Genomic DNA, 15,728 nt, shown 5'->3' on the forward strand with positions numbered 1-15,728 from the left:
CATCTCCCGTCATACTTACCGGCGAGACAGCATGGTTCCTCTCCACAATGTGTGTCACCTACTAATGATTTATATTTCTCCCTGGTTATGATATCAAAAATAGATTGACTTGTATAAAGAAAACATTTTATCTTGAACGGGAGGTTGCCATTTGGGGGTGCTTTAGATTCGACTAGACGAGTTTTACATGTGGTTGGGCTTTCCCATCTGGCAACGCTGATAAACTCTCGTTTCCGCAATCAAAATTCGGCAACAGCTGCCAGCAAACACGTCTTTCGTTCGCTGAAATTCCGACGCTGCAGCTGCTGCGAGACCCAAACCATAATAATATTTATTTATTTTTTTTTTTTTTTTTGCTCGGTAAACCGAAGAAAAAAAAAAACGTCCGCATTAGCCATCGTCAGGTGTGGCTTATCTTGTGACAGAAGTTGACTTTCACGAAAATTCATTTCCTCAAAATAAGTTTGGACTTCTGCTAGCTCTTGTGCAACCTGTCAACTTTTTCCACAGCTTTGCCCAAGTGCTACTTTTCTATTCGACTTTAACGATCGGATAAACGAAGGTTTGTCTCCCTTTTTTGTCTCGAATTAACTGTGGTGTGGTCTGCCATCATGTCAGAGATGACAGGGAGCACCCCCAGCTACCTGTGGTCCTTACAGGATGTCCTGGGTCAAGGGGCTACTGCTTGCGTCTACAAGGGTCGAAATAAGGTCATTTCAACCACTCCTCTCGAAAGCCTGAGTTGAAATTCAAATGTTGTTGTTGTTGTTATTGTCTGTGTTTAGAGGTCGGGTGAGTTGGTAGCCGTCAAGGTGTTCAACCTGGCGAGTTATAATCGCACACAAGAGGTACAGATGAGGGAGTTCGACTTGCTGAGGAAGCTCAACCATAAGAATATTGTGGAACTTTACGCCGTGGAGGAAGTAAGATTGCACTCAGGGTGATTCTCATCAAGCTATGGTTCACATTTTCGGGTTATAGTCATGAAAACCTCAATGTTATGTTTATTATCTGGACCAGTCCACCATTTGTTACCAAAACATGTTGAACCAATTTTATAGTCGTGATTTTATTCATGAAAAGTTTTCACCTCAATACAGCATCATATTCAATTTCATTACAAAAAAAAAAAAAAACATAATTTTGTTTAAAATGAAATGATTCAGCAGATCATGATGGTTTATTCTTTGAAGCAAAACTAGGTAACTTTTCAACCTTTATAAAATATTTTCATAACATTTGTGATAATACGTCGACTGACAAATACTTGAATGACACCTCTTTTAAATCTTTAGGGGGGTCTGTATCGCTTTCACTGGCACTAATTAACTTTGAGGAGGGTGGCAGGAACCCTGCCCCGCACACACAAAAAAAACTACAAATGTGCTGACTGCTTTATGGCATACGTCACTTCCTCCTTTCCCTATTCATAATAATGACGGAAGTCAATGTGAACGCCTTTGCGCAAATGCTGCAAGGACGGCAGAGCAGCAAAACAGACAAAAAGTTTTGTTTGAGGAGGAAAAAAAAGAGGGTATGGGCTACCAGGCTATACAGAATAAACATTGGCCCAGCTTTCACTTGCTGGCGTGACCCCCCCCAACCCGCACGCACACACACACACACACACACACACACACACACACACACACACACACACACACACTTCAACCCATCTCTTCAGCGCTGACAAATTTTAGCCACACGGTTGCTAACCGTCATATGCTACGGTTTAACCACAACTGGATTCATGACCTCATTACAAATGTTTTTTAATCCACCTGCAGGTGACCAGTAGATTGATTTTTGATTTATTTTACGACACTGTTCGGGTGTGCGCTGGTCCCCGTGGAAAATGCAGTCTTCCTTAACCCCTTCTGACCCAAGCATGCTGCTGAAGAACATGTTCATGCCTCAAAACCAATAAATACACTGAATTTAGTTGGTATTTCCACTTCTGGGAGATGATTGCTTGAAACTTTACCCATTGAAATCAAATCATGAGGTTTGCTATTTTTGGCTCATTGAAAATGGCTGACCAAACGCAACTTCAAAAACTAACATTAAAAATAACCAACCGCATGAAATATCTCCAACCCAAAAAATTGCACTTTGTTCTGGTGTTTGAGTAGAATAAAAATCAGCGCAGATTTTTTCCCCCTGCCCAGCAGAAAAAAAAAAAGTGTCTGAAAGGGTTAAGGCAAAACACCACAGCTTTTGTCCACCGGCGTCGCTGAAATTGACCAAAACTGAAAAGTTACCGAGTGTTGCTTTAACCCTTTTCTGCCAGGTGTATCACATTTGATACTTAGAATTTCTTGATTTTGAGACTACCGTAATTCAGATCTTTGAAATTTGTCCAAAAATTGATTAATGGAAGTCAACACATGCAACTGCAGCTTCCATGAGGAAAATAATCAGGATTTAGCTAGGGTTATAGATATACAGTGAGGAAAATAAGTATTTGAACACCATGCTATTTTGCAAGTTCGGGTTTGATATTATCGTGGTAGATGCTGGTCCACTATGAGAGACAATCTAAAAAAAAAAATCCACAAATCACAGTGTATGTTTTTTTTTTTTAACAATTGTCATTTGCACCCCTGATCTGGAAAAATGAAAGAATCATTTGTTTGTCTTTTTCAGCTGCCGTCCAAGCAGAAAGTGCTGGTCATGGAATTTTGCTCAGGGGGAAGTTTGCTCAATCTGCTTGAACAACCAGAAAATGCTTTTGGCCTGGCCGAGACTGAGTTTCTCACCGTATTGCAATGTGTTGGTACGTTCATGTTTTAGCCCTTTATAGGGCAAATGACTATTTTTGGTTACTACAAAAAATTTCAAGGGACTATATGGGATTTTTAGAGTTATTTGACGGTAGCTGCTTAAATGAGAAGCGGGACCGCTAGATTCTATTTGGTATTTCCATTTATAACAGTGGTTCTTAACCTTGCTAAAGGTACTGAACCCTTGAGTTTCACAGGTGCATTCACAGAACCCTTTACAATTTCATAATAAAGCCACTTTTTTACGAATTCAAAACTCTGCAATCTAGCATGTAAGTAGATTCCTGTTCAAATTTCTTCCACATTTCAAATTTACCACAAATAATTTAGCCTTTTGCTGTTGATTTTCATGTTGGAAAATGAAATGACTCATTTAATTTCATACTGTTCTTTTTGTTGTTTTCATGTCTACTTTCTGATTTTATTGTCACATCTTTGCATCACATACTATTTTCATGGCGTAAAATCACACAAATGACACATTTTTTAAATTATCAACGAAGTTCACGCCGTTATATTTCCTCATACCAAGTGCCAGTCAACCTTCCACTGAGCAAACAGATTTCTCCTCCCGTTAGATAGAGGGCTAGCCAGGGGTGAAAGTGGCTAGAATTTCTTGGCGGAACTCCAGGGGTGGGGGGGTCATCAAACCTAAAACCACTGAAATGCTGATAAAACTGCTTTTGGCACAGTTATTTCTATAACACAAACAAAATAATGCTTTTCATTCAAAATAGTGTTTTTTCAATGATTTGCAAAATAAAAGTTAAAAACAGAAACCTCAACCTCCAAATTTTCCCCACATTTCCTAAATGCAAAACCTAAATTTGAACTATTTAAGAACATTGGATGTACATTAAAATTGAAGGTAATGTAAACATTTACGTTTTTTCTTTAAGATGCACGTCAAAAGATCCTCCAGTACAATCAATATGTAAATTTAGTCAATCATATTAGCCCAATCTGCAAAATAAAGCCCGCTAGCTTGGATGCTACAAATGCTAACGTATTTACACTTCTCTCATAGCAAATCGCTAAATTTAACTAAATGAACAGTATCGCCAAACTTAACCACAAATGCCTACACCAACATGCATGAACTGAAACAACTTACAGCCTCATGTGAGCGGAACCAGAGTGTGGGGGTGTGAGAGTGGCGTTGTTGTCTGTTGTTTAACGGTGCACATCTTCAATCCTTGGTTCTCGCTCATTAGTTGTTTTCGCTTTTGAAAGATTAGGTTTGGAAAAAAATATCTTGCCTCTTCTATGCTTAGGTGGTTTTGGTTAAGCAAAGCAATTGACCTCTGAGGTGCGAGTCACATGAACTGTTCGAAAAATTTTGACCCATTATAACAATTTTTTTTTTTTTTTTTTCATTTTATTCTTTTTTGTTGTTTTATTGCTTCATTGCTTTACAACATTTTACTGGCAAAGTCTTAATTTTAAATTCATATATAGGAAAGTCAATCACATGCAATGACATTTTCGGCCACTTCGCATATGACAGGAAATGACCCGATATACCAACCATCACAACACGGCTACCATCACCATTTCTCCATTTTCAAGTTTTACCTCGTAATCACATTTGTGTCGTGGAAATGGCAGTATTTGAAAAGAAACCTCAAGTGTAAAGGTCATTTATAACAATCTTGCCAACACAATGACCACCTGCTAATCATTTTAACAAATGTATTTACTCAGATGTTTGTCTTAGAACTCACCAGTAGCCAAGAATTTACCCTCAGTTGAAAAAGATTGCTAACCTAAGCTACCCGTTTATTGCATTTTTTCTTTTCCCCATTCCGTTGCATTTCAGTGCAGGGAATGAACCACCTTCGAGAGAACGGCGTGGTTCACAGAGATATCAAACCTGGCAACATAATGAGGCAGACGGGCGAGGACGGTAGGTCCGTTTATAAGCTGACTGACTTTGGAGCGGCCAGAGAGTTGGAGGATGACGAGAAGTTTGTGTCCATCTACGGAACTGAAGAATACCTGGTAAGAGGGGGGAAAAATACAAGGTCAAGCAGTAAACCCTTTTGTGTTGATTGCTGAAGAAGTAGTTTAATACATAATAAAAATATATATATATATATGTATTAGGGCTGTCAAACGATTACAATTTTCAATCCGAGTACATCACAGCTTAAAAGTTCATTAATCGTAATTCATCGCAATTCAAACCATCTATAAAATATGCCATATTTTTTTGTAAATTATTGTTGGAATGGAATGATAAGACAAGACTGATATGTACATTCAACATACTTTACATAAGTACTGTATTTGTTTATTATAACAACAAGATGGCATTAACATTGTTAAAGCGATCCATGGATAGAAAGACTTGTAGTTCTTAAAAGATAAATGTTAGAACAAGTTATAGAAATTTTATATTTGTTTTCGTTTGAATAAAATTTATAATTTTCCAATCAAAAAATAAACTAGTAGCTCGCCATTGTTGATGTCAATAATTACACAATTGTCATGGTGCTGAACCCATAAAATCTGTCGCATCCAAGTGCCAGCAGAGGATGACAAAACTCCAAAAAACAACAAGTGCACATGACCCTGAGCTGTCATTTTAATCTGTTTGAGCGCGGCATGTGCGTTAATTGCGTCAAATATTTTAACGTGATTAATTTTAAAAATTATACCTCCCGTTAACGTGATAATTTTGACAGCCCTAATGTATATATATGTTTATATACAGTGGGGAGAACAAGTATTTGATACACAGTCAATGGGAAAACCCATTGGCAATGTATCAAATACTTGTTCTCCCCACTGTATATGTGTGTGTATATATATAAATAAAAAATGCCCGCAGATCAACAGGGAATGCTGCCTAATCAACAGGAAGTGACCCAATATGCCAACCATCACAGCATCGCCATTCTCCAGGAATGGCATTTTTATATTATTTCTATTGTTGTATAGCACCCCGACATGTATGAGCGCGTGATGCTCAGGATGCCTCACCAGAAATCCTACGGCGTCAGCGTGGACTTGTGGAGCGTCGGCGTGACGTTTTACCACACGGCCACGGGCTCCCTTCCCTTTACGCCTTTCAGAGGGCCTCGCCGGGATAAGAAGACCATGTAAATATCCAACTATGCTTACAAATAGCAATGTCAATACGTGATTGTTGACATGTTTTTTTTTTTTTCCCCCGCAGGTACAAAATCACCGCAGAGAAACCAGCGGGGACAATTTCTGGATTACAGCGGGTTGAAAACGGACCCATCGAGTGGAGCGCTTACCTGCCTGACAGCTGCCAACTGTCACAGTAAGTACGCTAGAGTATTCTGAACCTATCACATGATCTTTTCCTCACAAATATGAACATCTTTTGAACAAGACCTTCAAAAGGTGGTCTCGAGAGCGATCTCGAGAGTTAGGATAAAGACATATGCATCTTGTAACAGTATTGTTTAATAGAATTCCGTAATTTTCGGACTATAAGCCGTAACCCCGATAGCAGGTGACTGCGCCGGATCTGGCGTCAGCTCGCCAGATGCACATAGCAATCACGCCCGCTGAACGTCTCAGTACGCCAGATGCGCCCGGGATCATCAATCTGACAGCCCAAATGATCGGTTACGCATTGCTCCGGGGCGGACCGTGCAGACCGGACGCGCGAAAAATCTGAAATTTGACGTGTGACGTCACAACAGTGCGCACTCTGAAGGCGGGCATCCGCTGCGACACTAAACAGGAGAACACGTAGGATTCAGGACATGTCATCTCTGCGTGTGGAATTTTTTATGGTAAGTGCTTTATTCAAAGTCATAACTGTGTTTTGAAGTCGCTTCTTCACTGCTAAACAAGTTAGTAAATGGAGCGTTAATAAAATGGCGGGTGTTTTCGCGTGATCTGACGTCTGCAAGTTAAGTCATAACAACATATTGAGGGAGAAAGCATTTACTCGTGTGTTGCTGTAAATGTTTCAATGTTTGAATACTATTATTCAAACTGAGCCCCTCCTCCTTGTGTTTGTGTATTTGTGTCACTGCCTTGATTGGACAGATTGGTCAGCCTGGGACCAGGTGCCGCTGATCATAGTCAGCAGCTTACTTAAACCGGTCCTTGGCCTCTCATCGTCGCCAGATCAACAACTCACCTACATGACTTTCAGCTAACAACAAATCTTGTAATTCTGAACAACTTACTAAATAAACTGCCCACCGGATTCTTCGGACACTATCTGGCACTTTCGCTCCTCGTCAATGAACTCTTGTTCGCACTGCCAGTTTGACTCTCTCTGCACTTAGGTCCCCCGTTACCCCAGAACCTTAGCATAAACAATATCTTGTTTACAATCTAAAAAGTGGTCATACTTAAGTTGCTTGTTCCCATTAAAGTTCTGTGAAAAATTAATGTTGTATTGTTATAGTTGATTAGTATGTTAGCAAACCGGTCCTCGAGGGCCGCAGTGGGTCCTGGTCTTTGTTCCAACTGACCCAGCACAGATAGTTTAACCAATGCGGTTTCAGCAGAAATGAGCAGCACCTGACTGCAATCGACTGATTGCACTTGTAAAACAGCAGATTGGTGAAAAGGTGTCCTCTTAACGGGTTGCTTATGACATGTGTCATCCAGCAAATGATCTCACTTTTGAATAGATGTAAAGATCCGGACTGGACATAAATGTAGCTGGTAACAAAAGTTGCTGGATGCTTTTGTTGGTTTCATTGGAACAGAGACTCCATGGAAGCACAAACTGAGCACTTGATTGTATTTTTAAACATTTATGGTGCATAAATGCTGAGAGACGGCGAGAACCAAAATTGATTTTGAGATGTGGCAAAATGTCATCTAATATGAATGGAAAATTTGGAAGTGCATAGCTGTCAATGGCCTGACTTGGGTGCCAGTTGAATGTCAATGTGCTTTAATGGTAAGTGGATAGTCAAAAATATAAGCCACACGTTTTTCTGCCATTTAACATGAATGGAAGATATGGACGTCCATAGCCGTCAATGGCATGGACGTGCATGGCCTGCAAAAATGCCGTATACCCTAAAAAAGCCACATACAAAAAAAAAAAAAAAAAAATGAAAATCCATGCCACATGGCAAAGAAAAAATGTCACATGGCAAAATCCATTTTGCCACATGTCAAAAAATGCCACATGGCAAAATTTATTTTGCCAACTGGCCAAAAAAAAAAAAATGCCACATGTGAAAAATCCATTTTGGCCACATGACAAAAAATGCCACATTAATTACACATTAAAACAATTTTGGCACATGGCAAAGAAAAAATGCCACATGACAAAATCAATTTGGCAACACGTCAAACAATGCCACATGGAAAAATCCATTTTGCCAACTGGCAGGAAAAAAAAAATGCCACATGGCAAAATCCATTTTGCCAACTGGCAGGAAAAAAAAAATGCCACATGGCAAAATCCATTTTGCCACATGTCAAAAATGCATCATGGCAAAAGAAAAAATGCCACATGGCAAAATCCATTTTGCCACATGTCAAAAAATGCCACATGGCAAAACCCATTTTGCCAACTGGCAGAAAAAAAAAAATGCCACATGGCAAAATCCATTTTGCCAACTGGCAGAAAAAAAAAAGCCACATGGCAAAATCCATTTTGCCAACTGGCAGAAAAAAAAAAAAAGCCACATGGCAAAATCCATTTTGCCACATGTCAAAAAAATTCCACATGGCAAAATTCATTTTGCCAACTGGCAAAAAAAAAAAGCCAAAAAAAATGCCACATGGCAGAATTAATTTTGCCACATGGGAAAGAAAAAATGCCACATGGCAAAATCCATTTTGCCACATGGCAAAAAAAATTCCACATGGCAAAATTCATTTTGCCAACTGGCAAAAAAAAATGCCACATGGCAGAATTAATTTTGTCACATGGGAAAGAAAAAATGCCACATGGCAAAATTTATTTTGCCAACTGGCAAAAAAAATGCCACGTGGCAAAATCCATTTTGCCACATGGCAAATACCACTTTGTGTTCTCGGCCCTGCAGTAAATGCTTGTGGCCATGCTTACCCATGTCATGTTTGAATGTCTATTTCTAGAGGTCTCAAGATGCATCTGGTCCCCGTACTTGCCGGTATACTCGAAGCAGATCAAGAGAGGTGTTGGGCATTCGAGCAGTTCTTCACAGCCACCACGGACATCTTGCAACGACAGCCGGTGCACTTGTTTGCTCTCCGGCAAGCCGCGGCGCACTGCGTCTACGTACATCATTACAACACGTGAGCCGCCGTATTTGAAGCAGTTCTGCATCGGCAGGTATTTCATGTCGTTTAAATCTACCTTAGGATTTCTGGCTTCTTTGAGGAGGTGGCCATGCAGACTGGAATTGAGGTCCAGCACCAACAGCTGCTATACTTGGGCCATGAACTACCACTAGAGGGCAGCATGAAGGTGGTCAACCTTCCTCACACGACAGCCGCGCGGCCTCTCATTCTGCTGAGTCAAAGTCAAGAGATGAGCAATGGCCTACCCTTCAGAGAACGTAGGAAATATGTTTTCTGCACTAGAGGGCACTCATTCTCTTTGGATGAATAATGCTTTAAGTTCTGTAGTTTTTTTTTATCTTGCCGGAATTCAATGTTTTATTTATTTATTTATTTTTTTAATTTCTTAAGCTGAATGTGCTTATATGTTATAGAACAGTTTAATAATAACAGTTTACATAGACAACTTTGTGCTGAGAAAAAAATACCAAGCTATTTTTACTTTAGTATGAAAATGGCTACACATAGACTTCATAATGATATTGACGGGACATGGGGCGGGGGCCTGCAATGTTAGCGTGGCCGTCAAAACTGAAAGAGTGGAAACACAAAGAGCTTTTCCGTTGAAAATTCTTGTGAATAAATGCTTAAATCCCTGAATTCTTTATAGATATGGATGTAAAACATTCTTGGTTAAAAGCAAAAAACAACTGTGCAGTTAGCATTTATTTCATGTAAATACGTCAGAGTACAGTGCTAGTCTTTTAGTCAATTTTAGCGGCCACCTTACAACAAAGAGCTTTTTCCGGTGAAAATTGTGAATAAATGCTTAAATCCCTGAATTCTTTATACAGTGGTATGAAAAAGTATCTGAACCTTTTGGAATTTCTCACATTTCTGCATGAAATCACCATCAAATGTGATCTGATCTTTGTCAAAATCACACAGATGAAAAAACTATCTGCTTTCACTAAAACCACCCAAACATTTATAGGTTTTTAATGAGGATAATATGCAAACATTGACAGAAGGGGGGGGGGGGGGGGGATAAGGAAGTGAATTATCACATTAAATATTTGTGCCCCCCCCTTCTATGTTTTGGATCATTGTCTTGTTGCAGCATCCATCCTCTTTTTAGCTTCAACTGTCTGACAGACGGTCTCAGGTTTTCCTGCAAAACATTTGAATTCATTCTTCATTAATGATTGAAGTTTTCCAGGCCCTGGTGTAGCAAAACAGCCCCAAATCATGATGACCCCTCCCTCCACCACGCTTCACTGTTGGTGAGCTGTTCCATTTGTCCTCCACACATGATTTTGTGTGTTGCTCCCAAACAATTCAACTGGTACAGCTTTTGTACTTTTTCAACCTAAATCCGGTGTTGGATCGCTGCATGTGTCGCTGCGACCGACTGCGAATAACTGAAGCGGGTTATGGGATGGCCCCCTATTTGAAGGCATGGCGCACTGAAGGTGGAATCTGACCCGTCAATATCATAATGAAGTCTATGGGCTACACTAGCCACCTCTGTTGACATTATATTGGACATAAGCAATTGACATTAATGTGTTTGTTACCGATTTGTAGCAGAGACTCCAACGATCCCAGCCAAGTTTGATGTCATGGCAGACTACAACTTTACCAAGGTACCACCGCAGTGATTTATTCCATTCAGACAAAGAAATTATGGTTACTTTTCCCATATTATTGTCATTGCAGATTGTGGTGGGAGTCGTCCACCAGTATCAGAGGATAGTACAACTTCTGCAACGACACAGAGAGCTGATACTGGAAGGATATTACAGTTACATGTGAGAAAGGAACATTCTTGTCTTGTCTCAATCCATCCATCAACCAGAAAGTTCAATTCTGAACTTGCAAACGCAATTTCTAGATAATTGTGATGGTAGCTTTGCTGTTATTGTTGCTGTATAGGGTCACATCCTGTTGATTTGCGGGCATTTCAGGGTCAGTTCCTATTGATGACAGGTCACTTCCTGTCACGAGAATGGCGAATAGGGCAGTTGGAAACGGTGACGTTCATTCAGGGGAGGCTTCATCTTTGTTCTCTAACTTGTTTGTATTATATTTACAATTATTCAAAATGGAATATTATATTTCGAATTCGAATATATTCGCAAATGTGGATTTTTAATCAAAGCACGAGGTTATTAAAGGAACACCAACACCGCAGCTGCGAGCTGTACTTCAAACTAATGGAAAAAAACGTAACTCTTTTCAAAGTGGTACTCGCGAAAAAACTAATTGTGTGGATGTCCCATGAGAATTTTTTGTGGTTCCCCAGTCTTGTGTTTTCAACGAGTTGTGGTGTGGACACAAAATGGATATTGCGATTTGAAAAGTTTGCAGAAAAGCCTAAATAAGCATGAATAACCAGCCACTCACGTTAAAAGTCAGCGCTGAAAATGTAGTCCAGAAGGATCGTCACATGGATTTTATGTACTGTCAGGGACGTAGGCAGGCAGGCAGGCAGGCAGGTTGTGTGGACCCAATTGCAGGGAAACAAAAAGCGGCAAGGCAGGTGGTGGTGAACTCAAAAAACGTTTTAATGATATCTAACAAAAACACAAAGTACAACCAAAAGCACTGGGTATCATAAGGGCAAGATTCAAACAAAACTGACTTAAATCGGAGGGACTGATACACGAGGACTTGGACAGGGGTTGACTTAGACACCGACACAGACATTGACGAGCACATGGGCATTGACAATGACGCAATCAGGAGTGAACAGAAAATGGGAGCTTATATACACACACGCAGACAAGGGTTAACGAGACAAGGAGGAACAGGTGAGCACAGGAGGATAGACTAGGAGAAGGCACATCAGGTGAAATCAATGGGCAATCACAGGGACAAGTCACATTAGGAGAAAACAAACACAAAACCTAACATGTACAAGTAAAGGTAAAACCGAAAAGTAATTTGTTTTAGCATGAAATAAGTAAAAGCGGGATTATATATATGTATTTTGTAATTGTGTTTAGAAATCTGTTTGGAAGTCGGTGCCTCATTCGCAGGGGTGAAAGTGGCTAGAATTTCTTGCCAGAACTCCGACGCGAAGGTTGCTACGGAGCCAGAAATGTTATTTATTTTTCTTTAATTTTTTTGGGGGGTCAAACCTTTAAAACTACTGAAATGCAAAGAAAACTGTTTTAGCACAGTTATTTCTATAACACATGCAAAAACTGATTTTCATTCAAAATTCTATTTTTTCAATGATTTGCAAAATAAAAGTTAATAAAAAAATAGCAATAATCCCAACCTCCACCTCCTAATTTTTATTTTCCCTCATTTCCTCACATACTAAATGCCAAATATCAATTATAAGTACTTAAGAACATTGGTTGTATATTAAGTTAATGTAAACCTTTACTTTTTTTTTTTTTTTTTTTTTTTTAAATATAAGTAACATCCATTCAGAAAAATAAGGACAAATGACTTATATCATGCCGAGTGAAATGGAATATATTTTGAAGATCGTGCAAACATTGACTTTTTTTAAATCATAAGGAAATTAGTAGTCTAACATAAATGAACAAATATAAGTCCAAAGTGCACATTGACAGCTGTTTTGAACCTCCCCATCAGAGCAAATAAAACTAAATATGATAAATAAGCCTCCTCAACTCTTTCGTTGCTCTTAAAGATTTGATCCATTTTATGTTGGATTGCCCTTTTTTTTGTCGCATCAATTCAACAACCTTTTTTTTTTTTGTTTTGTTTTGTTTTTTTTTTCTGTTCCAGAAAACATACACATTTGAACCAATCAGAGCTAACTATCTCTGCTGATCACATGTCAGTATGTCAGCCAATTGAACGGATAAATGAGTCCAGGCGTTTTGCTTTGCTGCGTGCATTCGCACATTGATGTGACTCATCATCATCAGACTCGGATAACTGCAGCAGCTGGGAAACCTCCATGCCATCCGTGGAATAAAATCAATAACAAATATTGGTGGAAACGGATTACGCTACTTAAGCACTTTATCACGCTTATTGTTAACACTTGTGTATGTAAATCTGATGTTGGTAGATTGTTTTCTTCTTGGAGATGAAATGCATGTGCGGCAGCTTAGCATTTTTTTAATTTACATAGCGTTTTGACAGTTGCGTCATATTTTCTGAATCAAAGCACCGTGTACCGGGACAGCAATCCGGCCCTGAATCTTATACCGGAACTGCGTTCCTGACCGTTCTGGCCCACTTTCAGCCCTGCTCATTCGTCATGAACCTCACCGCACGTCACTGGTTGGAAATGAATGGGATGGGATGAATGAATTTTGGCTATTGGAAATGAATGGCCAAATTTGGCTGAAATTGTATACAACCTTGTTTCCCTTAGAGTCATAAATTTTTGGATGTGCAAATGATGGGATTTGGACAAAAACTGAAGGACAAGTAACGTTTTGAGATGTCACTTATGTTTGGGGGGAAAAGAAAAAATCTGCGTTTTGGTGTGAGCGGTCAATTTTTTTTGTGTGTGTCAAACAAAAGTGAACCTGCGTCGCACAAGAATTCCAGTCGTTTTGGTGTTTGGATGGTGTCGGTGGTTCAAATTGGGAAGAAACTCCATTGGAAAGAAAAAAAAAATTGTTTGTGCAAAAAAAAATGAAAATAGTCCCTGCTTTTTTTACAGGATGATGCTGCGCAGGGCATGTGGGGAAGCTATGGACAGTATTGCTCAGATCGGCATTCGACTCAAATCCTGCCTCGGCGTACAACACAGGATACGCACTCTGTGAGTCTGCTTGCACACATTGCAAGCAAAATAAACTGAATTTTCTCAAGTTATTCCTCTCCTGTCAATTATTTAAAAAAGAGGTCACCACACTTCAGATAACCTGGCCGCAGCTGAGGAGAATGATAGGTTGCACCAGGTAAGCCTTGACTTTTTTTTTTTTTTTTTTTTTTGCTGAACTGAAAATGTTCTGTATACCTCAAATTGGCTCCCTGGAAATGTTGGCACTTATTTTTTACTACAGAAAAGCAAACATGGGATCAATTCTAACCTATTTGGGTTTGGCTTGAAAAGAATAGATGACTAAACACAACAACACTAATGCTGCTTTTCAATTTATTCACACACACATCCATATTCACAAAGTGTACATCATCTCATAAAGCTGAGCTAGGATCATGTGTGAGTCAGGTCTACTTAGGAAGCTACTCAAAGCTTACAACCAGGAGCCTGTGTACATTAAGACCATCATAAGAAGATCAATTATAAGAAGAGAAGAAAGGGTGAATCGTAGCATATTATAGCATCCTCATACAATAACACACTGACAATAACATTAAGCACCAAATACTTACTAATAGGACATGCTTTTGTTAATAACGATAGTGCTCACCAGAAATGTTGATATTAGTCCTGACCAATGCGCTGGACATCCAATTCATTTTGACTGGGTTGGACGTCTAGCGCCGTCATTGGCGCTGCCAGTCTTGTGGGCATTTACAAGGCGCCTTCCTTGTTTATTTTAAGGCATTTACCATAATTTTCGGACTATAAGCCGCTATTTTTTTTCCTAATTTTGAATCCTGCGGTTTATAGTCCAGTGCGACTTATTTGTTGATTTATTTGGGTTGATTTGTAACACTTTATTTGACAGCGGCGTCATAAGACTGTCATAAGACCATCATAATTATGACATGACACTATCATGAGCATTACTGAGTGCTTATGTCATTAAGTTTCATCCAGCAAATTATTTCACTAACTCCATTGATGTCCTGCTCAGATCTTTTACGTCCTTTCAAAAGTGAGATCATTTGCCGGATGACACAAAATGGCATCTGTCATAAGCATGCTCATGGCAGTGTCATGTCATAATTATGATGGTCTTATGACAGTTTTATGGCACATCTGTCAAATAAAGTGTTACCAAATACCGTAACAAGCAATTCAGAAACAACTGGAACAGGAACTGAAGAAATAATTAGCATAGAACATGAATTTTGGTAATTTACATCTGCAGTGCTGTTATGCATGTTGGATGACAACAGTGTTGACATCAGGTGGCAGTGAGGTTGACTTTCTCCCCCAAGGAAGCAGTGATGGCCAAATGAAGCTTTTTGAAGCAATGAAGCTTTGCAGCCAATGGGTTCAAAGTTTCATGTGATTCATTTGGTCTTATGACAGTCGTATGATGCTGCTGTCAAATAAAGTGTTACCAGTTACTGTCTTTTGGTGTAAATATCTCATAATTCAGTGAGGCTCATAGTCCAGTGTGGCTTATCTATGAACAAATGTTGTTTTCGTGCCAAATTTGGTGGGTGGCGGCTTATAGTGAGGTGCGCTTTATAGTGCGATAATTACAGTATAGGTTACCTCCTTTTCTTTTTGTGACATTCTTTAGTCATTTCCTTTTCAGTAAATCCAAAATCAACAGGACGTGACCTGTAAATGGCCCAAAAGGAAAAGGAAGTGACCGTAAATAACCTCGTGGCCTGGCATTGGCTGCCACTGACGGCCATGGAATTGCAATCCGTTTAAAGTGAGAGGGATGGCAGCAATTCAGAAACTCCAAATCAAAAGGAAGTGACTTGCAAACGCCTCAAAATCAACAGGAAATGACGTGAAATGCCCTAAAATGAAGTCATTGGCTGCCATTGGCTGCCACTCTCCCACTTCAAATGGATTGTTCGTTTACTAGTGATAAACCCAATCTAGTTCTCAGCAGAAGAGCTTAGTGATCA

The 15,728-nt window shown here is 39.5% G+C and overlaps 1 protein-coding gene and 1 long non-coding RNA gene across 4 annotated transcripts in view; one reads left to right on the top strand and one right to left on the bottom strand.

Moving 5' to 3' along the window:
* Positions 1-15,728, top strand: part of ikbke (inhibitor of nuclear factor kappa B kinase subunit epsilon) — a 22,895-nt gene continuing 7,167 nt past the window's right edge. Inside the window, exons 1-13 of one of the 2 annotated variants that reach the window (XM_057845078.1) lie at positions 1-49; positions 619-710; positions 786-923; positions 2,647-2,776; positions 4,603-4,784; positions 5,727-5,887; positions 5,965-6,075; positions 8,841-9,020; positions 9,087-9,283; positions 10,593-10,651; positions 10,725-10,816; positions 13,666-13,767; positions 13,849-13,906. In XM_057845078.1, coding sequence (XP_057701061.1) covers positions 621-710; positions 786-923; positions 2,647-2,776; positions 4,603-4,784; positions 5,727-5,887; positions 5,965-6,075; positions 8,841-9,020; positions 9,087-9,283; positions 10,593-10,651; positions 10,725-10,816; positions 13,666-13,767; positions 13,849-13,906 — 1,500 coding nt within the window. In that variant the 5' untranslated portion in view covers positions 1-49; positions 619-620. Of the gene's footprint in view, positions 50-329; positions 711-785; positions 924-2,646; positions 2,777-4,602; positions 4,785-5,726; positions 5,888-5,964; positions 6,076-8,840; positions 9,021-9,086; positions 9,284-10,592; positions 10,652-10,724; positions 10,817-13,665; positions 13,768-13,848; positions 13,907-15,728 lie in introns of those variants that run through there. The other variant, XM_057845077.1, reaches the window with a different exon arrangement.
* The window catches only part of LOC130921336 (uncharacterized), a 26,514-nt gene continuing 14,431 nt past the window's right edge, over positions 3,646-15,728 (bottom strand). For both annotated transcript variants that reach the window (XR_009064332.1, XR_009064333.1), the window contains exons 2-4: positions 9,082-9,234; positions 8,812-8,999; positions 3,646-4,781 (exon numbers count right to left, since the gene is read on the bottom strand). This is a non-coding gene — a long non-coding RNA (uncharacterized LOC130921336). The remainder of the gene's footprint in view (positions 4,782-8,811; positions 9,000-9,081; positions 9,235-15,728) is intronic.

The sequence above is a fragment of the Corythoichthys intestinalis genome, chromosome 9 (assembly GCF_030265065.1).
Source record: "Corythoichthys intestinalis isolate RoL2023-P3 chromosome 9, ASM3026506v1, whole genome shotgun sequence".
Taxonomy (NCBI): Eukaryota; Metazoa; Chordata; class Actinopteri; order Syngnathiformes; family Syngnathidae; genus Corythoichthys; species Corythoichthys intestinalis.